Source organism: Pipistrellus hanaki (genome assembly GCF_964339955.1).
Source record: "Pipistrellus hanaki genome assembly, chromosome: 12".
NCBI classification, from domain to species: Eukaryota; Metazoa; Chordata; class Mammalia; order Chiroptera; family Vespertilionidae; genus Pipistrellus; species Pipistrellus hanaki.
In genome coordinates this window covers 37,088,191-37,113,285 of record NC_140514.1, presented here as the reverse complement: position 1 = coordinate 37,113,285, position 25,095 = coordinate 37,088,191, and the positions used below count along the sequence as shown (strand labels likewise).

Here is a 25,095-nt window from a genome sequence, read left to right as displayed (position 1 = left end):
TTTGATGACCTTCCTTTTTTTGAGTCCATAATTACCTTGATAAAAACGTCCGATCCTAACTAGGAATAGAAACAATTAGAAGTCTAGGAAGTATGAAAATTAGTTCACTAGGTTAAAATAATTTAATAGGGTTTCCTTTCTTTGTGCTTACTTGGCTATTTTCTTCTAGAAAACTTTTCAGAAAAATAATTCATGTGTTAAAATACTTGGACTCTGAATTTTGTCTTTTTTCTGTTCTTTATCTAAAAGCAAAATTATGTGTTCAAATGAGCAATTCAAGTTTAAAGAATACTATTAGTAAGGGGCAAGTTCATTCTATTTTGAATAGGAATCTGTGGTCTGTAAAGAACTGTTTAATCATGTCATATTACACTAATAATAAGCCAGAGACAACCCCCTTTTAGTCAAATTGGTCACCTCATTCTATAGTAATTTTTTCCCCGTGAATGTTTAGGGAAGTTTAAGTGAAACTCTTTAGTTGAAAAGTTCTTTTTCCCAAATGGCATCTCCTGAAAACTGAGCTGCTAAAGTTTTATTGGCATCCAAATCACATATTTGTTTATCTAACCTCTGAGCAAAAAATTATTCCATATTTATATATTAAGGTTAAGAGGAATACATGTTTCTGTAGATGAAATTCAGAGTGTTTAACATGTCTTTTTTTGGTTTTCTTTCTCCTGCCCTGGCTTGTTTGACATGTAAATGCAATCACTTAAAGGCTAAGGTCTAATCTTGTGATATTGTTGTGCCATTTAATGCCATCACTGACCTGGGATGCTGTTAATCTGGACTCAGATTCTCTCACTGGGGAAGATTCCCTGATTGATTGCTCTCTGCTTTCTAACCCTACTACTGACCTTCTGGAAGAGTTTGCCCCCATAGCGATCTCTGCTCCAGCTCAGAAAGGTAAATACTTTCTTTTTCTTGGTCCCACAAGTGTCCTTAGAGGAGAACTGAACATCTGAAATTTTCTCTTACCAAAAGTCTTTGCTAGTGAAGTGTTTTAACCACCTCCTTATGTGCAAAACTTCAGCTGGTATTCTCAGCCACTGTGTTATGGTCCCACTCAGAAAGAATATTAATAAGGCTTAGACAACAGATTGGTGGAGGTCTGAGCTACATATCTTTGAAGTCAATTCAAGTAGATGGTTGAGTTTATTAATCACTGGCTTTAATTATTAATATTATACTTGTTGGCCTCATAACTTAAAAATGTTTCATCAAATATGGTGTAACATTTTGGATAGTGAAAAACAGGCGTCAACCCTCAAAAATTGAATTTGTAAAAGTTAACATTTGAGTCACAGTTACTTACAAGATTTCTCTTTTTAATTTACCATTTTCACTTCTTAGTCTTAGGTTAATACTGGTTTTTAATTCTGCTGGACAGAAGTAGCTTGCACTGAGTTCTATTCTGTGAGTAGTTTGTGAACGTGATAGGCACAGTGCCTGGCTTACTGTATGCAGGCTTTTGTGCTTGAGTAATGAATGTGATGTTCTATAAGGAGCAAATACATAGAAAAGGAACAGTTTAGAAATTTAAAAAAGGAAGCCTCCCCAAGTTGACTGAAGAAATAATTAGCCTGTGGTTTGCAGTGGTAATAGCTGAGCTTTTGTTTTTACCCTTTATAGCATTCAACTGATTATGCTTTTATAGAACATGTAGAAAGAAGTTACCTGTTAGCCAAGTATGTCTGACAGGAGTGTGTCAGCGGCAACGTGTAATTATAGAGGAGCAGTACTTGGCAAAATAGGCGCTTAGCTAGCACTTGCTGGTAGGAGAGCCTTAATTAGAAGAGAGAAGAATATTCTAACAAGCTTCTGCTGGGAATCTCAGTGCATGTGATCTTGTGCCCCAACATTCCCTGAGGCATCAGAGGTATATGAAAGTCTTTTTTTTTTTTTCCAATCAAAGGGCAGTGAGTCCTCTCAGAAGCATTTGTTTGCATTGTACATAGCGGTTGTTTTGTTAGGAGAAACTCCCCCAATCCATGTTTTTTAGTTTTTCAGATATTGCTTAGTTTTTCAGATATTGCTAGTCAGGCCTCTGTTCAGTAAAGAAGGTAAATGACTAGTCTCTATGCTTTTGTGAACTACTCAAAATTCCTCACAGTAACGATCTTATAATAGCAGAGAGAATTCATGTTATAACCCTTCTCCCTCATCATTTAGGAAAGTCTTAACATGGCCAGAGCTAAAACATTTTCTTCTATTTACCTAAAATTTCCAATTTTACTACATTTATTTCAACTCAGGAAAATAAGCATTTTTATCTTTAAAGACTGCATTGATTGAACAGTTGGGAACTCTGTGCCTCTTACATGTTCTCTCATTTGCTAATCTCTGCTTCTGTTGTTTCTGCTTGTGTACTTGCATTCTGTATTAAGCTGCAGAAGATAGTAATCTCATCTCAGGTTTTGATGTCCCTGAGGGCTCGGACAAGGTGGCAGAAGATGAGTTTGACCCTATTCCTGTATTGATAACCAAAAACCCACAAGGTAAGAAAGAGAGATTTGGGAAAAGAGCTTGACATCAGCTCTCTACAAAATAGTGATGTACCTTATTTACAAGGGGGAAAAAGAGCAACATTTAATGAAGGATATTGGGGATAATGACAATCATTGTGGGCTGGAACAGCACAGATAGGTAGAGATACAGATACAAATAGAGATTCTGGTAGAGGTATCTTAAAGCCTGCCCATGTGTTTCTTTAGAGAGAAGAAAAGTATTCGATAGTTTGACCAAAAGTTGCTTTTTCAAAGCATCAAGCCAAAAGTAAGTGATCTTTCAGTCAGTGGAAACCTGAAGGCATACATGAGAAAAAGCACCAAACATTTTTTATCATGATTAGAATAATTTATAATATTTATTCTTCCCAAAGAGATTAACAATGGTGCTTTAATATAATTTGCATCTTTTGGATGTTTGTGGAGCATACGTTTTCCTCTTTGATGGAGTCAAATCATTTGAACATGCCACAAAATATACATTTTTTCTCATTTTTTTATTAAGGTATTATATGTGTACATATCTTACCAATCCCCACCCCTACTCCCGTACATGCCTTCCCTCCCCAGAGTTTTTTGTCCATTGGTTATGCTAAAATATACATATTTTTAAAGAATTTTTAAAGCATGTTTTTATTGCAATGGTATTAATAACTGTTTTTTCCTCAAAGCAAGATTATTGATTTTTACTCTATCAGGGAAATGACGCTATGTTGTCAAGAAGTTAGTATGTAGCCAGCAGTTCTCAGGCAAAACATATATATTCATTAGAATGGTGTTCTGCCTACAGGATGGTGTGCATACAGTGCCTGAACCTTTTATGGGAGGTGGCGGATAGCTAATTTATATGTTTAGAAATCAACATGTAAGAGTTTGCAAATGTAAATTGTTGATTCTGTAGGGTTTGGTTTTAGTTTGGTTTTTCTCCTTTGCTTGCTCTGCACATCTAACCCTTAACCCTCTGTTTTGTACTGAATTCCTATCTCTCCACTTCCAGGTGGGCACTCTAGAAACAGCAGTGGGAGCTCTGAGTCCAGTCTTCCCAACCTAGCCAGGTCTTTACTGCTGGTGGATCAGCTCATAGACCTGTAGCCGTGACCCAGTAGCAGATGCAGTTCTGTAACCTTCATACCGTAATATACATTTTCATTACGGAATTATAAGAAAAACGATTTTTTTTAAAAAAAAAATCTGCAAATAAGGGGCCCTCTAGGCCTTATCTCCTACCCCTTGCCTTCTCCTGTAGAAATGATAAGGAAAGAAAATCACTTTGGCCCTCCAGATATTTCTTGGCCAGTTCCTTCTGATTGTTTGCTGTGTTTTCTCATTACCCTTCTTCAATAGCATTATCTTAAATCAAGCACTAGATGCCATGAGCTTCACCTCAGACGGAATCAACTCCACCAAAAGCTTAACTGTAACTGAAACTAGTGAACTGACACCTTTGCCTCATTCTTGCTAGGAATGGCCTCCCAAATCAATCCTCCCGACCCGTCTCCTTTGGCCAGATGCTGATGAATGTGTTTCTCTGCTTTCGCTTTTTATCCTGCTGCATTAATATGAAGACATGGCTTCTTCGGTTGGTCTTAACTCTAGGCAGTAGCCTGGAGACAGATGTGTGGTTTAAGTAAGGGTAAAACTGACTGATGGTATATGTTTGAAAAGACAAAGTGGGCCCAGCTCTAGCCAAACAACTTTGACCTTGTTTGATCATAGACTTAGCCAAGGGATTTTACACCCCATGCAACCTGTCCAGCATTCATCCAGCATTCTGGCTTCCATTGAACCGCAATTTCTCAGATCGGGAGATGTGACTGCAAGTACTTGAGATCCTTGGATAAATGTGTACATGATATAAATTCCAAATATTGCCATTCCTTTTCATGTTAACCATCTCAAGCTGGGATCTCAGAATTAGACCAAAACAAGACAATGGTGATAATATGATACCTTTTATTAGAAGACTTTTCATTGGGGGGTGGCTGGGGGAGGGGAAGGAATTGTAGCAGAAACAGATGTATTTTTCTTGTGATTTTTATTTTGAATCAAATACTGTAAATTGTGTATAAATGAAGACACTGAATAGTTCTGTTTCCACTGGGCGTTTCAAGTCTGATATCAGGTGTCTGTACAGGGTTTTTGATCTCTTTCCCTTGTATAACTTTACACTGCGATCCTACGGTGTAACATATGGAATCATTTTGAGTAGACTTGTGCGTTGCTATAAGCTTTCAGCAGGTCTTCTGTCTTTGTAGAATAAGCATGTTGTTTATTTGCAGATAAACAGAAATAAGTGTGCTGACAAGCTAGGCACAATTTGACTCTGGCTACTTACCTTTCTTTCTCTCTGATGTTTGATTGAAGGATGCAGCCAAATGAAATGTTCAGTTGGTTTTCCTTGGCTTCCTAGATTGAAAAATAAAACAAAGCATAGTTCCTCACTAACCTTAGGATATTGTTCATAAAATAAATAAAGGACCTTGCACTGACACGACAACACGCCTCATGGTCACCCTCTGTATATGTTCTTACTGAGTTAAGTGTATTTTTTTCCCTACATGGAAAGCAGTTTTCTAACAATTACCCTTTTGAAAAGGTGGGCACAGAACCCCACTGTGGTTCTCTTCGTTGAGTGCCATTGTCCATGATTAGAGGGGAAACTAAACTCTTAGTTGATCAGATTTGTACAAATAAAATTCCAAGTCCATTTGCTTGTTTCTCTACCTGGTACTTTTGTTTCTTCCTCACGTTTGCACTTTAAGGGAGGGAAAAAGAATGTTGAACAACAACAACAGACTGCAAAACACTGCATGCACTTCGGAGGTCAAGCTTTGACCCCAGCAGTGTGAGCACAGCCTTTGAAAGGCATCAGAGAAAAAGTTTGAATCTTTCAGTCTTCCTTCTGACTTGAAACACTTCCCATGCCAGCTGAAGTTACATGAGCTAAGTAAAGGCCTCTATGAGGATAATGGATCATTTCCAAATTGAGGAAGGCAGGCACAAGCCTTCCTGCTAAGGATTAAAAAAGACATCTTTCCCAAGCTCTTCTTGGTTGAATAGCAGTGAAAATGGGACTTGGCTTGTCCCTTTATGGACAGGAATATTATTGAAGATGAAAATTGTATTCTTTTTCCTGGACATAGAAACAATGTATAAACGAATGAAGGAAATGTTTATTTTTAAAATAAGAATAATGTTTTATGCCTACATTTCTCAATTTTTTTTCAAGCATATGTGTTAGAAATATAATGAAATATTTAGTTTCTTGAAACCCATGGAATGTATAGTTTAGAAATTAGATGTCTCTAATTTGTTTCTTTCATGTATTACCCTAATTCCATTGAGATATATTATCTAGTCATCTGGTTCAATAGACGGTTAATGAAAAGAGCAGACTAGAAGCCGGAGACTGGATGGAGGAAGCCCGAGGGGGATACTGATATGAAATTCTTTAGGAATAGGGCCTCAGAGGGGAGAACTATTTTTCTGTGAAGGAATACAGTGAGTGAGCCATTAAATGGGGCCTTTTGATATATATATATATATAGCATCATCCCTAAGCTAAAAGGGTTTATTTGAGATGAGTGTAGTGTGCTGATAATTAATAGACTTAAAGGAGCTATAAAAGGGACATTAGAGGTTATCATCTAGTCTACCCACTTCATTTTACAAGTGTAGGATCTGAGGCAGGGTAGTGGGAGAAGAGGCCTGGGCAGGACAGAGCATCTGGAATCTCATCTTGACCTCTGTCAGGCACTGTCTGATTTACCTTCACAGGCATATCACTTCCCAGAGCTGCTGTCCTTGTTTCGACAGTGATGGGTTTGGACTTCATTGTCCCTAAGGTTACAGAATTCTAGGGCTCTAAGTATATATTATTATGCTTTCGGAGGACTATGAAGGGTTTGTAAATCCTGATGTTCTTCAGTATTCTAATGTAATTCTTACTGTAGCAGAGTTTACCTATTAGAATTATAATGGGCTTTTACTAAGCTGGGTTGCTCTTTTTTGGTTATCTGAATTAAAAGCCTAAATTATGACAGAGTTTTAACATAGATGTTCCTTTTTTTAATATTACACACTCCCATGCATGCACACTCCCACACACAGAGTACAACAAAACGGTATCAAATTTCAGTTCTTTAAAAAATATATATATATCCACGATCTGCTATATAAAAATGGATAAATACTGTAAGCATATGTGGTTTTTTAATTAGATATCTTATTTTTAAATTTATTATTTTTTATTTTTCAATTATAGTTTATATTCAATTCTGTATTAGTTTCAGGTGTACATCAAAGTGGTTGGAAAATCATATAAGCATATGTTTCTGATTTGCTTTTATTCCAGTTGTGCAAGAGTAGAAAACATCTCAAATTATTATTTTTTTCCCTTTAGGGCATTCTAATAACTAGATTGCCAAATTCAATTCCCAATGTTTTTAAAAACATATCACAAGAGATAAGGCTTAAGTGGACACTTACAAATATGATTAAAATTAATTATTATGTTAGCAGACAAAGCAGAATTTTGACATCTAATTGAGTGTTGTTTCTTGGTTTTAGTTGGGAAGCTAATCCTAATCCTAATCATTTAAGTTATTTTTGAAACTGCTCTCCTTAAAAATAATCTCAAGGAAGGCAATAAGGTATAAGAAAATCAGTTATTATTACCTAATTGGTATCACTTTCAGCATCTGAAAATATGTTGTCTTTCTTAGTCTACTTTTCTACCACTTTTGGTTCTGAGTGACATTTACCTGTTTCCAAAGGCAAAATTACCACCCTGAGATCAAGAGTAGTTACTATTAAAGATAGTAAAGAATATAATCCACAGAACATTCCAGAGAGAACCTTATTATAGAAAGGGACAATGACCATTCTTAACTTCCTTACTATTCTGAATAAGTGAACAACTGACTTGGCCTGTGTTTAGTGTGGTTTAGAAAATTGGAAGATACATATTAAAAATACCTCTAAAATAGGTTGTCACTTTGTTCAGTGTCATTTGATAATGGACTTGCCACTTCTTAAATTCTAATTATAAAACTTGGATTGCTAATAATTATAGGGGAACAAGCAAAAAAAAGAATCAGTTTTTCTCAAGATGAAATGTTAATTTTGTTTATGATACTTTTTCCCACTCTCCTGACCAATAATTGATCATTTTGATTAAATCAGCCCAGTCTTCTCTCAGATCAGAAACAGCTTTGCTTTTAGCAGTGAATAAGTGAACGAAGGGGACTCTTGGGGTTGACCTCATCCCAGAGGTCTGAAGATAATAACTTGTTCAGCCCAGCAAACTGGAGAGACATTGGGCCAAAATAAAGTTTCCACGATGAAGTTTGTGAGCTCCACGAGTCGTTAACTTTCTCGGTTTATAAGACTATCCGGATACTGTAGCCACTAATTTAGAGTTTGGAGATAAAAATGACAGGGTAACCTCATTAAAATTTTTTAAAAATAAATACGATTGTCCAAAATACTGAATTAGCAAATTAGAGGCTGCCAAGTGGAACAGAGAAACTATCACATGAATGTTTAAAATGGAACATTTACTGAAATACTCCAGATATTACAAAGCTATCTTTCATTCCTTTTTAGAGACTATACATTGATCAGCAGTTAGCCTTTTCCTTGTCCGTGCTAGTAATGTTCCTGGATGTGCTTGGGGTTTTTTTGAGTCAGAATGATGGGCTTCCATTTCCAATCATCTGTAACAAGATACCATTCTGTTTCCCCTTGGTGTCCCTTCACTGAGGTGGGAGAGGAAGGTGTTTTGGGTGACCGAGCGGTGTTAGTTGCTAGAATGAAAGACACTTTCTTGGTTCCCACTTTGATGTAGTATCTGAAAGTACTCTTTTCCTGCCAATACTCTCTGCCCTATTGCACACCCCTCCTCACGGCATGTATATTTACCACAGGTCATTATCCCGCTCTCCCAAGAAGACAGAGCAGTCAGAGGTACATGAAGCTATCTTATGCAGTAAAAATGTGAAATTTGAACATTGCTACGCAAGTATTATATAAAAGCAAGTCTGTAAAGAAGTTTCTTATGTAAACATACAGGGGAATAAAGACTTTTATCTGTTCAAACAGGAGCATTGATGTTTAGAACTATAAACAACTTAAAATAGCTGCTGTTTTCCTGAGCTGAAAACCCACTTTTGCAAAAAGGATTGAAACACATTATTGAGTGACAATGAGTACTTGCACACAAGGGAAGTGTGGCCACATATGAGAGACATGCTGAGGACATTTTAATGAGTCCTGGCTACCCTGGCTTCACCCTGTGGTCTGGGAGAATGAAACCACATGCGCCTGCATTTGATATGGTCAGACACAGGGTTGTAAAATGGAGTACAGATTTGCAGCTCTCCTCTAATTTCATCTTTAATATACCCAGGCCAATTTAATTAAACATGTTATGTTGGCATTAGCAGTTTTATGCCCAGGGAGAAATCTCTCTCGTTTAATTGCTTCATTGGCTTGAGAGGCACAGCATCACTAGCCAATATTGGCTCCCAGCAAAACCCTTATTTCCCAGTCGTGGGTTTTAATGCAACTACACAGCATATGGTAAAACCAAGTGCTTAATTTGATAATCTAAGCCAAAAGGTCATTGAAATTATTATAGAGGAAAGTAAAATTCTGGTTCATGACGTATTAAGGAATAACCAGCCAGAAATTTAAGTCTTCACATTTTGATTTTCTAGAAAGCATGCTGATGACCTTCACTAGTCCACCTGATCCAATTTGCAGAATAAACCTTTCCCAAATCATTTAACACTTTTCATTGCTTTGGAAGTTAATAGAGTGTTAGTGAGGATAGTTGCCAAGCCATCAGATATTTTTTGGGACTCCTTTCCTACTCTCTGAAGCATGTGAGCTCTTATTGAAATCTATATAATTTTGGAGCCTCAAAATAGACTAAAATGGAGTTTTGAAAAGTGCGCTTAACCTTAACCTGGCATACAATCCTACATCAGAGCAAGCAAAAGACTTGTTTTGACTTGTTGCTTAATTTAATGTACTCAACCAAAATAAAAAGAGACATGACCCAATTTGGAAGACTTAGAACAAAATGCCCTACCTTAGGCTTCTTGATAAGGAAGTCCCTGTGCAGACTATGTGGTCAGGTCCCAGCCTTAACTCCATCCCCCTGCCCCTCTCCCCCTCCAGTTGTTACTATCTTCATTGAGCTCTGTGGTTGTGGTCAAGAACATCTGCTATGCCTGCCATTAATTACCCAAGAAATTACAATAGTATAAACCCTTCCATTGCTTCTAGGCAGACCACTTTGCACATGTTTCCTGACGGTGGAAGGCTATCTTCATACACAGACTGTTCACCCTGAAAACACGTGTTTTCCCTACAAGAACACACTCATGTTCCAAAAAAGACATCTAACTCCCCAAAAAAACTCAATGTCTACCTTCTGTTTACAGTTATCTAGAATCTCTCCTCTTGTCTACTCCATTTCTTGTCCCGTCACCATCAAAATTCCCTGAGGGAATGTGGTTGTCTGCGCTTTTCCATATCCACCAGCATTTCTTTGGTCTGCAAAGTGCCAGCTCGGAGAATTGCAGAGGGTGTTTGCTTTCTGCTGTGGTCACACTGCCCCTCTCCTAAAAAGAATGGACAGCTTGAGAGACTCGGCCTTCTCAGGAGAAACATTTACAAGTATCTTCTAATCCTGTAAGCAGATGCATCAAAGAGATAAGCAGTCTGGCCTTGCTTTGAAGGACAGGAGACCCATTTTCCCTTTGGGCTCTATGTTAAAGTATTTTTGTGGCTATGTGTGTGAATTTTAAAAGCTGCTGAACTTTAAGTACAATTTTCCTATTGCTCACCGTGAAGGATAGAATATGCTCTAAGTTGGCAGGCTTCCATTTGACTTGACTAAGAACCTGCTTTTTAACTGAAGTAATTTTGATGAATCTGGCATGTTCTTCCATCCTGTTCAACTCTGGATATGGCCACCCCTGATTGGTACTGAGAGTTCTCCAATGTAATGGAACACTGCAGGCATCCAAGGTGACCCACGCTCTGTAGGTCACTGCTCTGGGACAAACTCTGCACACAAATATATTCCACTGAATTTAATTTAAATTCCCCCAAAACACTAACTTTAGTCAAACTAGTGTTCATTTTCATTATTGATCTATATAATGCCAGAATCATTGGCTTGCCATGTAAACTTGCCATATTTTTTTTTTTTTCCTAAATGCTATTTTGTTCTCCCACAGAACTAGCTTAATAACATCAACTTTCAGGGTAGTTTGGAAAGTTAAGAATTTGTGCCTTAGTTTTGACAACTGGAAACTTTGCGCATCTGATACTGTTAGAAAGTGGTTCAAAGAGTTGGGGGCGGGGAGACCTCTCATACCACTTTGCTTGGCAAATCTTATTCTGGAAAACTTCTCTTCCCCCTTTCATTGTAATTTCCTCCCAGAAATCATCATCTGGGAATCACTGTGACAAATCTAATATCAGTAAACTTGCCTGAGAGGTTAGGATTATGTCTTTCCACATAGATTGTAAGGGAGAAGGTGTTCTGTTTATTTCCTATCCCCTAATGCTTTCATATCATGCAAGTGCATATAGTAAAACCGTAACCTAAGGAAAAATTTAACCTCTTCAAAATAAACTTATTCTTCAAATGCTATTCAGAAAGCCATCTGCACCAGTCCAAAAGTTAACTTCAAGACTCTAATGTGGGGTTCATCAAATGTATTTCAGCTGTTAGGAAGGGAAATAAAAAAAAGCAGGGGGACACTCTTTGTTTCTGGAAACAATATTTAAGGTCAGAATCATTTAAAAAGAACCTCTGCTCAAAAGTTATAGGACTCAGAAGAGTATAGTATTTTTGTACAATATCTTCTCAAATGTTTGGGTCTCTCTCTGCATCACTTTACAATGTAATGTCTCCAAGTAACTGGTTTCCCAATAAACTGATTTTGATGCTGCTTCAGCTGTGTTCTGTGTGCTTACTTTAAGCAAACTTAAAGGGGAATATTGTTTGCTGAAGTTTCTATGAGCAAATGGTTTGCGTAGAAGGGGAGAGGACTACGTGGGATTGGGAGGGTTGAATTACCTCAGTACAGAGGTTCTAAGTCATCTATAGAATCCGAATCTTTTTACCAAATGTTCTTATCCTGGTGGGTTGGGAAACCCGTGACGAAATGATACCTTTACCCCCAACCACCCTTTCTCTGGATTCTTCTTGCTTAGTTACATATGCCTTTTTCCTGCCCTCTTGCTAACATGTGCCCAATGACATACTTCTAACCTGCTAATATTTCTTGGAAGGTAAGCTCTCTTGCATTCTGATAATTGTCTATTTGATGTTAAAAGCCAGAGCACCCTGAGGCACTTCAACTAAATAGACTAGTATATTAGAATTTGCAAATACTTCTGTAATTTCCCATCCATTTTGCTCTGTTTAAAGAAATGTAAGATGGAATCATTTAAACAGAGATCTTTGCTAACTTCGAAGACAGAAAACAAAATCCCAGGGCTACTCCAGCTCACGTTGAAATTTAATATGATTTTGCTACGTCTCCTCCCCCGAGAAAGTGCCTTCAGTATTCCTGTTTGAGGACTTTTATGTCAATCAGCAAGTAAACTTGCTGTGTTTTGTTGCTGTTTGGGGGCAAAGGATGGGTGTCCTCAGCTACTGGCAGAGCACGACCACATGTCCGATACTGAATTGAATTTGTCCCCAGACAGTATTTCTGCATACTCCAGAACCACCATGGTGTACGTGAAGATGAGTGGCTGGGTTTGTTTTCATTCCATCATGTGCCCGTGCCAGCTAGAGCAGGTGTCAGTGCCTAGCCCCGTGAGTAGGAGCATCGCATAGCTGCACTGAATGTCTGTGTGCCTAACGTCTTCATTTCCTCTCCTGTACATTGTGCTTATCATGTCCCAAAACGTGAGACCGTGATTGGTTGTGTTCCAGTTTGTGTGCCGTTTCCTTGCCTGACTTTTATTTTTCTGTTTTCCCTTTTCCATGTTCAACATCTATTATTTGGTCCCATAATGTTACTGCCGTGGGTTGACCATTGGATGTTCCAAGGAGCGTTGAACCAGTTGTGCATTAATTCTGCATTTTGTGCTTTTCTAGGTCTCCAGAGGGAGCCCAATCCCTGTCCTGTAATAACCGTAGAGCACTTTAAAGAATCAACGGGCGTTAAAGGCCTGCCCCTGTATCCAGACCCCTCCAGGGTACCCGACACAAAAACACAGAACAGCTTAGAGTCTGACTACTTGGCCAGAGATGGCCCTTCAAGCAACAGCTCATTCCACAGCAGCGAGGAGGAAGGGACTGACCTCGAGGGGGACATGCTAGACTGCAGCGGGTCTCGGCCTCTCCTCATGGAGTCTGAAGACGAGGACGAGAGCTGCAAGCCTCTGCAGGGGAAGCTGGCAGGAGCCGCTCCGTTCGCTCAGCCAGAGGTCTCCACGGAGCGAGCAAAGGCAGTGCCAGGTGGAAAAAGGAACCAGTTTCAAGCCCCCACACAGCCAACCGCTGATGGGGTCGGTGAGCCAGATGTTTTTGCCACAGCCCCCTTTAGGAGCTCAAGGGTTCCCACGGACGAAATGGACATTTTCTCCAAAGCCCCCTTTGTCTCCAAGGGCAGTGTGGCTCCTTCCCAGCCAGAGGAGGCGGATGTGTTCCTAAGAGCTCCTTTTACCAAGAAGAAAAGTGTGGAGGAGATAACAGTTGCCCAGAGCGCCTCCCAGGAGTTGCCCACACAGGCTGGTCTTCTCGGTCAGACAGACGAGGCCGCTCAGCTCTCAGGCCTCGACAGAGCGGTGTACTCCTCGGTCCGATCTCAGTATCCCATGGCTGGTTTTGCCCAACAGTCCAACCTCCCCTCCCATTCTGTACAAGCAGCAGACCATCCTGACAGCATCTCCCCCAGGGGAGCCTCTCTGGAATCGGGGGGCCAACTGAACGACAGAAACAAAGGACTTCAGCCTCAGAAAGAAGCTGCCTCGGGGCCCATAGCTGGCAAATCATTCCGCCCCCAGTCTTTATCCAAGTATTCCCGTCACTATAGCCCAGAAGATGAGCCAAGTCCTGAAGCCCAGCCCATTGCTGCCTACAAAATTGTCTCGCAGACCAACAGGCAGTCCATAGCGGGCTCTGTTTCCATCACATCCCTTCCTTCCAGGACTACGGAGCTGCCAGCTGCTGATCCTTTCGCTTTAGCACCCTTTCCTTCAAAATCAGGCAAGCAGAAACCTTAGGAGCAATACTTGAGCCTTAGGCCTCTGTGTCTACCCCACCCTCTAACTCACCATATCACTCCCAGCTGAGCCTTCCTAACAAGAAATATATCAGTTACTATCTTTCAGTTCCCTGGGTCAGAGGAGGAGGTCAGTCAACAAACTCAGTTGCAATGATACTTAGTCAAAACCCCTTTGTATGCACCTGTCTTTTGTTTATACTGATTTCTGGACTTTCAAGTTTTTCTATCTCCAGCTCTACCTAGAATTTGGCTTTTCCTCTCACCCCACCTTCTAGCCCCGCCCCTCTCTCCCAACACACACACACAGAAACTGGGATTTTGTGTGTGTGTGTTTCTTTAAAATATATTTTTATTGATTTCAGAGAGGGGGAGAGAGAGAGAGATGAGAGAGAATCATTGACCGCTGCCTCTTGCACACCCCCTACTGGGGATCGAGCCAGCAACCCAGGCATATCCCTTGACTGGAATCTAACCTGGGATCCCTCAGTCTGCAGGCCGAAGCACTATCCACTGAGCCCAACCGGCTTAGGGCCTCAGAATCTGTTTAAATCCAGAAATACTTTACTCCAACCCCAAAGGGGCCATGTTATTGCTAGTTTTAATTCCTGTAGTCCTGAGTCAAATCTATTGAGGAATTGAGATTAGTCCCTCCAGGACATAATACCTTGAAAGGGGGATATTTCTGGGAAGAAATGCAAGATAAAAACCCTGCACATAAGCGGAAGTGTAAGCCTGCAGATATAATCATTCCTGTAAAACCAGCACCTCTAGGATTCTCTGCATCTTTTTCTGAGGCTGACCCTCGCACATGCGTGTCTGTGGGTATTAACGTGTGTCAGATCTGTTCCTATGTAGAAATGCAAACGGATGAGATATCTGAGCTCATGTCTCCTGGTGTTGAGCCTTCCCTACATCCTCACCGCTTCGTAAATCAGTGTGAGTGCATAGGTGTGTATGTGTATGTTTGTATGCATGTGTGTACATGAGCATAGGAAGCATTTTTTCTTTAAGATAATCTTGCCCCACAATGCCTACCTCTACAATCATTTACTAGCATTTGTCTCCTACACTAACTGATAATTTTATTTAGTTCTTTTCTCATGGTGAAATTTATTTCATTGGAAGGTGTAAGAAAATCCTGCTGAAACAGGTTTCAGAGTAAAGTTCTTTCTCTCCAAATTCCATTGACCTGTTCATGAAAAATTAATTTTTCTACATTTCCCCCTCAGAACAATAGAAAAGAGCACCTTGTTACCGTTTCAATCACTGGGTATATGATCTTAAAAAGTACTTCAAAAACCTTAGGTCTGAGCACTCCATGCTGTCATTATGGAATTAAGTAATCATGAGACTAGTCTACAAACTAGATTTGCTTGCTTGCTTGTTTGTTCCAAACCCTTGCCATTTTTCTCTAATGTCTCTTAAGGGATGTAAATTTAAGACTTGTAAGTAAGTTTTGTATTGGAGAATGGAAAAGAGCTGAATCTGTTAGCCATGAAAACCTTGGTTCTCACTCCTCTTTAGATGTTGAAGTAAACCAGATAGATGACTGATTTGTTTTTGAAATGTTTTCTCTTTCTGGAAAGATCTGACTCATCCCTAGCTGTTTTCATACCCTTTATTATTAGTGCCTTAAAATGAAATTTATGTCTTAATGGGAAGGCTTCTGCTGAGGAAATTCAACTTAATTGGAAGAGTTGCTACACCATGCTTCAATGTGAAAGCTTCCTGCCACTTATAGTAAATGTTAGGGATTTTCCCCCCCATTAGCTGGAGAAATTGGGGAAGTTGCTTACCAAACAAGATTAATGATTTAGGAAATCCTGGAAATTCATCCAAGAATCAAGCCTGAATGTCAAATTCTATGCACTTGATGAGGTGTGAAGTTTTTAAATTTTAAAGTTCATGGATCTTGGCAGTAAAATAGGAACAACTGGTTTTTAAGATTTTTTCTAGTTTTGTCTCCACCTATTTTAAATGTCCAGGTTAAAGGATAAACTGAAATAATTGGCACTGGATCAGAGCTACTAGCAATGGTTTTCCAGCTGAGGTTTCTTTGTGCCAGAAATGAATATTTTTCACTTAATTAGATGTTAAATGTTCATTCTAAGAGTTTTCTTCCTCCCAGTGATCATTTCTGATTTTTCTGTGTAACAGTGGATGCAAAATTATCTTTCCAGTTGGTTGAATTTGTTTTAGCTAATGCATATGGAATTTTGCACTCCAAACTCCTCCTGTTATTATTTTTTTAAATATATTTTATTGATTTTTCACAGAGAGGAAGAGAGAGGGATAGAGAGCTAGAAACGTCGATGAGAGAGAATCATCGATCAGCTGCCTCTTGCACACCCCCCACTGGGGATGTGCCCGCAACCAAGGTACATGCCCTTGTCCGGAATTGAACCCGGGACCTTTCAGTCCGCAGGCCGACGCTCTATCCACTGAGCCAAACCGGTCCCAGCTCCTCCTGTTGATATTATTAATTAAAGCCTTCAAAGGCAAGAGGATAAAGAATATTCAGGGAAGTTTTCACCCCAAATCAGAAACTCTTAGAAAGTAGACCATTATTCTAACTTACTCTTCCAAATATTCAGGCTTACTACCTCTCTAACAGCCTTGCCAATGTTTTTCCTTTTTTTTTTTTTTTTTTTTTTTTTATCACACCCTCCTAATCAAGTAGCCATTTTAATTCTCAAGATAAAATCAATAAAACCATGGTGGTTTTTATTATGCAGTTGAATCCTTTGTCAACCATGGACACGCAACCTGTTTTTCTCCTCGCTGGAGACTTACGATGGTTAGAGATCCTAAAAACCTTTTTGAATAGGAAATGAATAAAAACACATACAAATTACTGTTGTATTGTTACTGATACATGAAAATTTTGTGACTGTGGATTATATCAATTATTAACCTACAGCTAGTGAATTCTGCAATCATCTTCGTTGGATCATATAAGGTAAATACATCATTGAAAGGTAAAATGTTCTTGCCAGAGGCCATCCTGCGTCTGGAAATCTGAAAATTTTAGTTTAAGGGAATCAGGAGTGTTCAGGGTGCTTTGAATTAGTAGTAAAAGCATGTTTCCAGCAACTACACTGCAATAGGTTAACATTAAAGAGAAAAAATGTTTAGTCAACAAAATACTGCACTTCTTATTTTAGTTTGTTTCATGTGTTCCTTGCCTTGCCCATCTGATAGGAAATGCAGGACCTTGTGACCTTTCATTCAGTGGTGCACAGTGAGCCAGACTATATTCAGAATAAAGCATTGAATCACACCATTCACTTATTGACTAACAGGTACTGTCAAAATAATGAATTATCTTTTGTGTGGTGAAAAATAGTTCACATACCTGTTTCTTGGGCTTACAGACAATCCTGAGCTCCAAAATACTTATTAGAATGGGAAATGGAATGAACAAAATGCGTAGCAGAACCTAAGGGTATCTAGGTCAGTAACTATTTCATTTGGGGCCCGTTCATTGTTGAGTTGAAAATTTCACATGTGTGGTTTAGTGAGTATGTGTTACATACCCATATTAGCTCTGAATTTAATTTGGTAACCAAAATATTTTGTTCTAAACTCCAGGAAAAATACAGTATTTTATTGACCCATTATTTAAGTTTTAAAATACATGTGTATATCAGTGTTTTCAACATGTATATATGATATTCAACAGACATTTCAAGGACTCATAGCAGTTTATATAAAATAAGTGTAATCACCAGAGTGATTTGACAATAGGAATTCCATCGTAATTCCATAAAGAAAAGTCACCAAAGCCTAGATCCTATAATACGTATAATTATGTCAAATAGGAAACTTTACCATATAGGAAACTAGAGAAGGGTGGGATCAAGCTCTTTTCCAGGAAGAATATGACTTAAAATAGAGTCACTTTAATAAATGTTATTCTCTGCTATGTCTTTGCAACTGAAATTGGAGAATATATGCCAGTCAACTATGGAGTGGCTGCTGCCCACACTGACGTAGTTTTTGAGAAAACTGCCAAGTTTCTGAAAAATATGGAGCCCAGATTGCTTTGATTAAAGGTACGTAGGAGAGCTGCTGAGAGGGCCACGCCTTCTAAGGAGGCAGGAGCACCTTGTAAGCACCACAGCCACCCCTGAGTTCCGATCCTTCAATCTTGCCGGATGGAGTAAACATGAAGATTTTAAGTGAAATTATGTAATATAAATTCTTAGTGTTTCCAATGCCTTTGTTAACTACTACTTGTAGTTTTTTTTTTGTTTGTTCTTTTTTTGTTTTGAACCACCAGGATACTTGCAAACTTGTGACTTGTGAAGTTCACTTAAGAGGGAATTTCAAAATGCTTGAAAATAAACAGTAGTATCGGGTTGGGAATTGTTTTTGTGTTCTTTTGCTACAAAATAAATTTGCCAGGTTGCTGAGAACAACAAGCTGGCTAGCTTAGATGTGGGAATTGACACTGGCCATGAGTTGGTTTCCAGAATGCCACCTTGCTCTCTGTCTTCCTGGTCCTGTCTGCCTCATTTGCACCTGGTCTTTTATTAGGAAACAGGCCTCCCACATGTGGTGCCCAGGATCCCATCATCAAAATGCTGCCAGACATAGCTTTTTCCTGCTCTTTCTTTACCCTGCAAGTCTTCCTGGCTCATTTTCCTTGTTCCTATACCTGCTTCATTTCCTCACATGACCTCCCTCTATTATGACCATACCAATAAGTGTTTAAGGGGTGTGAATGAATACTATGTTCGTTTTTATTTGCCTCCCTTTTTACTGTAAACAGTTTCTCCTTACATTTCAGCCTAGCCTGTGATAATCTCACCACACTGGAGTAATTCACAAAATAAGAATGAAATGGCTCACCTTCCTCATTTCTTATGGACTTGAAGGAAGGTTGGCAGGACCCCAGCCTTACTCTGTGAAACAACCAAAAAGCATCTAATCTTGATCTAACATAGGCCCCAGAGTGCCCTAGAATGCAAGGGCAAGTTTATGTGTGCGGGGACTTTAGAATAGCTTGTAAAAATAGCTAATGTTAACCAACCCACTGGTGGTTTAGTCCAGTATTCCCATAACTTATATAAGAAATTTAGTCTGAGCTACTTCACAGCAATCTCAATATGTGTTGAGTTCATAGTAACAATGTTTTGTTCTTGAAATCTAGGCATTGTAATATACCAGTATATGCATGTTAAAGGGATCTGTTTGATTCCTTTGGGTAAAGAATTACAGAAATGGTTTTTACCAATGTCAGTTAAAGTGAGCCTTTGAGAGTGAAAGAAGACATAGCCTTTTCACTCTGAAACAAGTCAGATGTATTCTCTGAGTCTACCAAAGACTCCTTTTCGGGAAATGTGAATGTAACGTCTGTGTATATGTGCGCGTGTAGATGCGTGTGTGCGTGTGTGTGTGTGTGTGTGTGTGTTTGTCCCATGTATTTTGCCATGGTGTTAAGACCTCCTAATAAAGGCATCCAAAGAATACCAAGAGGTGAGAGTGGATATTTGGCATGAGTAAACTTGGTTCCATTTGCCAACAGCTTCCTGACTCTTATTAGGAAATAGTCCTCCCATGTGTGATGCCCAGGATCCCATCATCAAAGTGCTGCCAGACATAGCTGTTTCCTGCTCCGAATTTGGGGAAATGACAGTAATATTTGAACTTCAGTGAGCTTCACATCATGATTCAGGGAGAATTGGTGGTGGGTTGAGTTCACAGAGATGATGTTCAAAGAAGATCCTGAGTAAGAACTAAAGTTGTTCTACGTAAGTGGGATAAAGCAGCCATTGCCTGAGCTTCATTTCCACAGTAAGCATGCTCTTCTCTTCCACGAGAATGAAACTTAGTAGGGCTTGTCCTGAGTTCTTGGCTCATGTATAGTGTTGGGAGGGAAACAGTGACCAGAACACTACAAGATACTACTTTGAAAGAGGAAATATTTCAGGTCATTTTTTAGGAACTGGAAACCAAATACAGGCCATGGACCATGCTCATTCCATGGAGAAGAGGTGCACTCCCTCTGCTGGCTGTATTTTGAATTGACTGAATGATGAGGTTGACCCAGCTGAAAGGAGTATTGAGGCCATCAGACCTCAGAAAACAATATGTGTATGCAATCTCGAGGCTGTGAACATGGAAAAGGAAGGGGAAAGACAATTATAAAGTCAATCTTTGTTTTTGCAATACCTCTTATTTGCAGACTATTGGATTTATGTTATTGCACTCTTTGTGTGATCTATCTTATGTATCTGATAGTGTTTATGAATAATTGAGTTGTAAACTCCTATATACTTTATTAAACTGAACCTAATTAAAAATAAGTGATCTATACTTTTGTATTATTTGTTATGAAAGGTCTTTCTGGGATTGAAAAGCTCCATAAATGCCTGGGCAGTGTGGCTCAGTGGTTGAACATTGATCAGTGAGCCGGGAGGTCATGGTTTGATTCCCAGTTGGCACATGCCCAGGTTGAGGACTCAATCCCTGGTAGGGGGTGTGCAGGAGGCAGCCCATCAATATTTCTCTCTCATCACTGATGTTTCTATCTCTCTGCCTCTCCCTTCCTCCCTGAAATCATATATATCATATATATCGTAAAGCTCCACAAGTACATTTCCTTTTAGTACCAAGCCTAGTTTTATATTTTTAAGTTTCAAGAACAATGGTTGGTTGGTTGCTTTCTTGCTTTCCAATACCATTTTTATTTCCTGAGATCTTTCTACTCTAGGTGTTTTATAGAGAAATAAATGAAATAATACAAGATAATCAGGCCATAAAGACCAAGCTGGGAAAACAACAGAGCTCCCTACTATGCAAACTCCTGTGAGCATGTAATATGTCTGTTAATCTGAATGTGAGCTGCATTAACCTGAAGAGAGGTATTAACATTAAATAAAAAAGTCTGGGTGGGGGGGGGGGAGGGTGCATTATGCTTAAGAATTTTAAAAAATCTCCACTGTGGAAAAGAACCTGCCTGCCTATTTCCTCTCCAATTTTTGGGGAATAACAGTAATATTTGAACTTTAGTGAGCTTCACATCCATGATGCAGGGAGAATTGTTGATGAGCTGAGTTCACAGATATAATGGTCAAAGAAGATCCAGGCATCCAGAAAGTTCTGACATAATATGCACGAGTAAAACCAAAGTTTGCTACTTTTTCTGAGGATTTAAGATTTGATTCATCTATCTTTAAGTATAGTTCTATAATGTGAAGTCCTTAAACTTTTTCTATTTTAAGTTACAATTAACCAAAAACAGTTTTCCTTACCCTTCTATTGCCCCCAAATGGAGAACCAAGTGGGAAGAACCAGGGTGAGACCCAGGAAAAAGCCATGAGCAGGTGGTTTTGACCTATTATATTTCTCTGAATTTGGAGACAAAAATATTTTCCCCTTCTGTCTTACATACTTTTCCTTGAGTTCATCTTTCCTTATATTGGAGTAGTAAAATATAGAAGACTTAAGTTAGCATGTTAGCTTACCTGAAAGGGGACTAAGTTATTCTTCAATCTGCTTTTATATGATTTTAACCAAGAGGCCCACAAGGAATCCAAGTATTTCCTTCAGAAGACAACCAAATTGTTCATTGCTGAGGTTTTGGCACCAAGATCATCACTAAATATGGAATTTCCAAAATCAGACATGGTGAAATTAGCAGTTCTATGAGCTCCATCAGTCTCTTCCTGTTTTTGAGCAGGACCTTTTGATCCCAAGAACCTACTTTGTTTTTCACTCAATAGAGAAACCTTGGAAATTGACCAGTTTTCTCATTAACTGAAAATTAAATCTTACCCATCTTTATTCAGTCAGTTTATAATGAACATTACCAGCAGAAATATTCAAGTAAAGTTCAAGACAGCTAAAACTGAACATGTTTAAATATTAAAGAATGAGCCGAAACCAGTTTGGCTCAGTGGATAGAGTGTTGGCCTGTGGACTGAAGGGTCCAGGGTTCAATTCCGGTCAGGGGCATGTACCTTGGCTGTGGGCACATCCCCAGAAGGGAGTGTGCAAGAGGCGGCTAGTCGATGTTTCTCTCTCATCGACGTTTCTAGCTTTCTATCCCTCTCCCTTCCTCTCTGTAAAAATCAATAAAATATATTTTTAAAAATTAAAGAATGAAATCTTGACAATATTTAAGTCAAAATTTTGGCTTGGGAAATTTGAATTTAGCAGGTATAGTGGCCACAGGAGAACTCAGTAGCAGAAGATACCATTGGTAAATTTTGAAATGAACTGCAAATTGACTAATAAGTCTCTGTTATCCTATATAATAAAAGAGTAATTTACAAATTAACCATCACTCCACTACACTCACAAGCCCTGCCCACCAGCCAATCAGGAGTGAATATGTAAATAAACCCAACCAAGATGGCTACTGCCACAGAGGGCAGGAGGGAGGCTTGGGTTTCCCTGGCAATGGAGGAAGCCAAGCTTTCCACCTGCCCTTGCTGGCCTAGGCCTCCACAAAAGGCTACAAAGTTTCAATGATAGAAGATACATAAATCAAAACATAAATGGAGGCAGCCAGGAGCTGGAAAGAGCAGGAGGCTAGGGTTGCCCCTGGCAATAGATGAAGACAAGACCCAGGCCTACCCAGGATCCGCTTAAGGCTACAAAGTTTCAATTATAGAAGATACATAAACCCCAACAGAAATGGCTGCCACCACAGAGCGAGCAGAAGGCTTGGCACTGCTCCAGACTACAAAATTTCAATTGTAGGAGATAAATAAACCCCAGATACCAGGACCTCCACTTGGGTCGCCATGGGGTGTGGTTGGCCTGCAATCCACCACAGGCCCCTCGCTCAGGCAGCCTCACACCCCAAGGGAACCCCCACCCTGATCCGGGACACCCTTCAAGGCAAACCAACTGGCCCCACCTGTACACCAGGCCTCTGTCCTATCTGATAAAAGAGTAATATGCAGGTTGACCATCACTCCAACACACAAGATGACTGCCCCCCTTGTGGACACAAGGTGGTCACCACAAGATGGCCAACAGGGGAGGGCAGTTGGGAGGGACCAGGTCTGCAAGGGAGGGCAGTTGTGGGTGATTCGGCCAGCAGAGGAGGGATGTTGGGAGTGACCAGGGCTTTAGGGAAGGGCAATTGGGAGGGACCCAGGCCTGCAGGGGAGAGCAGTTGGGGGGGTACCAGGCCTGCAGGGTAGGGCAGTTAGGGGCAAACAGGCTGGCAGGGGAGTTGTGAGGGGGTGATCAGGCAGGTAGGCAGAAGTGGGTAGGGGCAACCAGGAAGGCAGGCAGGTGAGCAGTTGGGAGCCAGCAGTCCTGGAGTGTGAGGTTTTCCAGATTGGAGAGGGTGCAGGCTGGGCTGAAGGACACCTCCCCACCCCTGTGTAAGAATTTCGTGCACGGGGCCTCTAGTAAGTGTATAAAAAAACTGGGTTTCAATGAAAATAATAACAATAAATTACAATAAAATGGAAATGTGCTGCATACTAAATTGACCCAAGAATTAATGGATTTGCTTAATAGAATTTCTTTTTTTTTTAAATATATTTTTATTGATTTTGTACAGAGAGGAAGGGAGAGAGATAGAGAGTTAGAAACACCGATGAGAGAGAGTCATCGATCAGCTGCCTCTTGCACACCCCCTACTGGGGATATGCCCACAACCAAGGTACATGCCCTTAATTAGAATGGAACCTGGGACCCTTGAGTCTGCAGGCCGATGCTCTATCCACTGAGCCAAACCAGTTAGGGCTAAAGTTCCCATCTTAACATCTGCCTTAGAGCTCCTCTCCTCCCCCTAGGTAGGGCTCAGGGACCTGCCTCCTCCTCCTCCTACACCTGCCTCCAGCAGGTTGGGGCAGGAGGAGGGGGCTTGGGATCAGGGTGCAGTCTTATTCCTTGGCTGGGATTGACCGGGTTTTCTGCACTGATTCCTAAAGGGCTCTGAGGCAGGAAATAATTTGGCATAATTAAGGAACTGAAAACATCCAGAGGCAGGAAAAGAGAGAGAGACTGGCAGTCTGCCCGCCAGCACTTCTAGGCACACAGACACACAAATGATTTTACATAAATGGGATCATACTATATGTGCTGTTACTAACCAGTTTTATTTTTCACTTAACGTCAATGACCAAGAATTGGCAAAGTGTGTGTGTTTTTAATCCAGTTTTTGCATGGGAGAGAAACATACTTTGGTGGCTGCTGGAAATGCTAATTAGTATAGGCTTCCCCAAATGAAGCCTGTCAGCCACAAAAGAATGGGAAGAGAAGGGTGCCTGGAATGAGGCCCCCCAAAGCACCAGCATTTAAAAAGTGGGCAGAAGAAACTCTGCCAGGGAGAAGGAGAAGGACTAACCAGAAAAGTAGAAGGGAAAACTGGCAGTTGTGGTGCCAGGGAAGCCCAAGGAACATTATTAAAGGGAGAGAGACAAGATAGGTAAAAACCAAGACGATCCTTCAGGTGCAGCAAACAGAGATGTTGTGCGTGGTCTTGACCAGAGTGGCCCCCACGCAATGGTAGGACACGGGAGGCGGGTTTCAGTGGTTTGAGGAGTGGAGGGTGAAAAGGTGTATGTAAGCAATTCTTTTAGGCCATTTGACTTTGAAGGGAGGAAAAGAAAGAGTGTTGGCTGGAAGGATATTTGGAGCAAGGCAGGATTTTTCTTTACCTGAAGGAACCCATAAGAGAGGGAGAAGTTTAAGATATAAAGGCTGTTCCCTAACTGGGGCCTATTCTTGGGCAGAAGAGCCCCATTGATTCAGGGTCTAGAAGCCAGTCAAGGGACAAGCCTTGGCTGGCACTGAAGTCTAGAATGGGAGAGACAGGGTGGGTAGAAGACAGCGGGCAGCCTTCGGGGCGTAAACTGCCCTCAGAGGAAGCAGTGTCTGCTCACAGTGTCCAGGCTGAGGCCAGCTGCACGCCTGAAGTCCCACCCACCCTCTTAGGTACCTCTCCAGCCTTGGAAACCTCCAGGGTTGTCTTGGACGTGGCTTCACCTGTCCAAAACGGGTGTATTGTTTCTGTTTCAGCAATCAGTGCTCTGTGTATATTTTCTACAGTGGTGGTTGATTCTCACACTTTTGTGAGAGTCACCTGGAGGGTTTGTCAGCTTCCTGGACCACACCTTCAAGAATGTGATTCAGTAGGTTTAAGGTGGGGCCTGGTAACTGCATTTCCAACGTGTTTCCATGCCTTTGATGCTTTGAGAACCGCTTCCCTAGAGAAAGCCAATACCCCTAGAAGGTTCTGGAAGAACACTTAATGGGCTTTTGTGCTTTGCTCCAGAAACTATTCAATACTCATGCTTATACAGCAAAGGGCAGCCACGCGCGAGGTGAGTCCTCTATGTGTGTTGGTGGTC

At 40.3% G+C, this 25,095-nt stretch overlaps 1 protein-coding gene across 7 annotated transcripts in view; it reads left to right on the top strand.

Moving 5' to 3' along the window:
* The window catches only part of AAK1 (AP2 associated kinase 1), a 135,914-nt gene extending 117,775 nt beyond the window's left edge, over positions 1 to 18,139 (top strand). For 3 of the 7 annotated variants that reach the window (XM_084901186.1, XM_084901185.1, XM_084901183.1), the window contains one exon: positions 12,640 to 18,139. In XM_084901186.1, coding sequence (XP_084757312.1) covers positions 12,640 to 13,769 — 1,130 coding nt within the window. In that variant the 3' untranslated portion in view covers positions 13,770 to 18,139. Of the gene's footprint in view, positions 1 to 795; positions 907 to 2,387; positions 2,499 to 3,504; positions 11,482 to 12,639 lie in introns of those variants that run through there. The other 4 variants (XM_084901182.1, XM_084901188.1, XM_084901187.1 and 1 more) reach the window with 4 other exon arrangements.
* The last annotated feature ends 6,956 nt before the right edge of the window (positions 18,140 to 25,095 follow it).